At 49.2% G+C, this 764-nt stretch overlaps 1 protein-coding gene across 1 annotated transcript; it reads right to left on the bottom strand.

Moving 5' to 3' along the window:
* Positions 1-27: 27 nt before the first annotated feature.
* LOC110034498 (DEAD-box ATP-dependent RNA helicase 9-like) lies at positions 28-742 on the bottom strand. Its single transcript, XM_020738753.1, has one exon. It carries the CDS (start codon positions 740-742, stop codon positions 119-121), a length of 624 nt encoding a protein of 207 aa, XP_020594412.1. The 3' UTR covers positions 28-118.
* Positions 743-764: the final 22 nt, after the last annotated feature.

The raw sequence follows: 764 nt of genomic DNA, 5'->3' as shown, positions 1-764 counted from the left end.
ATCTAAAAAAGGTCAATATAAGTACATCACCATATAAAATAATACCAGATAAAAAAGGAACACTAACCTTATATCTGAATTACATGGTAAAAACTCATTGGTCATGGCAGGCTATTATTCAAATTTCCATTGTGCTTCCAAGAACTACTTCCGCATTGCCAGAATCATCTGCACTGCAATTATGGCCGGAGTCACCTAAGCTGCCAAACTGACGTGAACTCCTGTTCCCAAAACCACCAGACCACCCTATATCCTGGTTGCCAAAGCCACTCGACCGTCCAAAGCCGCCGGACTGTCCTGAACCCGAGTTGCCAAAACCACCAGAGCGACCTGAACTTGAATCACCAAAACCGCCACTCGACCGTCCAAAACCAACAGACGGTCCTGAACCCGAGTTGCCAAAACCGCCAGAGCGGCCTGAATTTGAGTCACCAATACTGCCAGATCTTCCGAAGGCTGAACCAGATCCACCAAAACCACCAGAGCGACCAGATCCCAAATCAGAATCACCGTAGCCCCCGGAGCGGCCAAAACCAGAGCCACTAGATGGGCCAAAGCCACCCATCCTTCCAGAAGAACTACCGAAACCCCCTCCTGAATTGCCAAATCCACCACGACTAGAACCAAAACGGCTAGGTCCACTGCGGCCAAACCCTGAACTACCCATTCGACCACCTCCATAGGAATCAAACTTGCCAAAAAGATCACCCCCATCCTCTACTTCAATACTAGGCAGCTGCATATGCCGCCGTTATAGAAGGGGG

The sequence above is a fragment of the Phalaenopsis equestris genome, unplaced genomic scaffold (genome assembly GCF_001263595.1).
Source record: "Phalaenopsis equestris unplaced genomic scaffold, ASM126359v1 Scaffold188863, whole genome shotgun sequence".
Classification (NCBI taxonomy): Eukaryota; Viridiplantae; Streptophyta; class Magnoliopsida; order Asparagales; family Orchidaceae; genus Phalaenopsis; species Phalaenopsis equestris.
The sequence above is the reverse complement of the archived record's forward strand: the minus strand, read 5'-3'. Positions and strand labels throughout refer to the sequence as shown.

Bases quoted from the DNA above. Each gene is read 5' to 3' on its own strand.
- LOC110034498 (XM_020738753.1), bottom strand. From the start codon at position 742: ATGCAGCTGCCTAGTATTGAAGTAGAGGATGGGGGTGATCTTTTTGGC.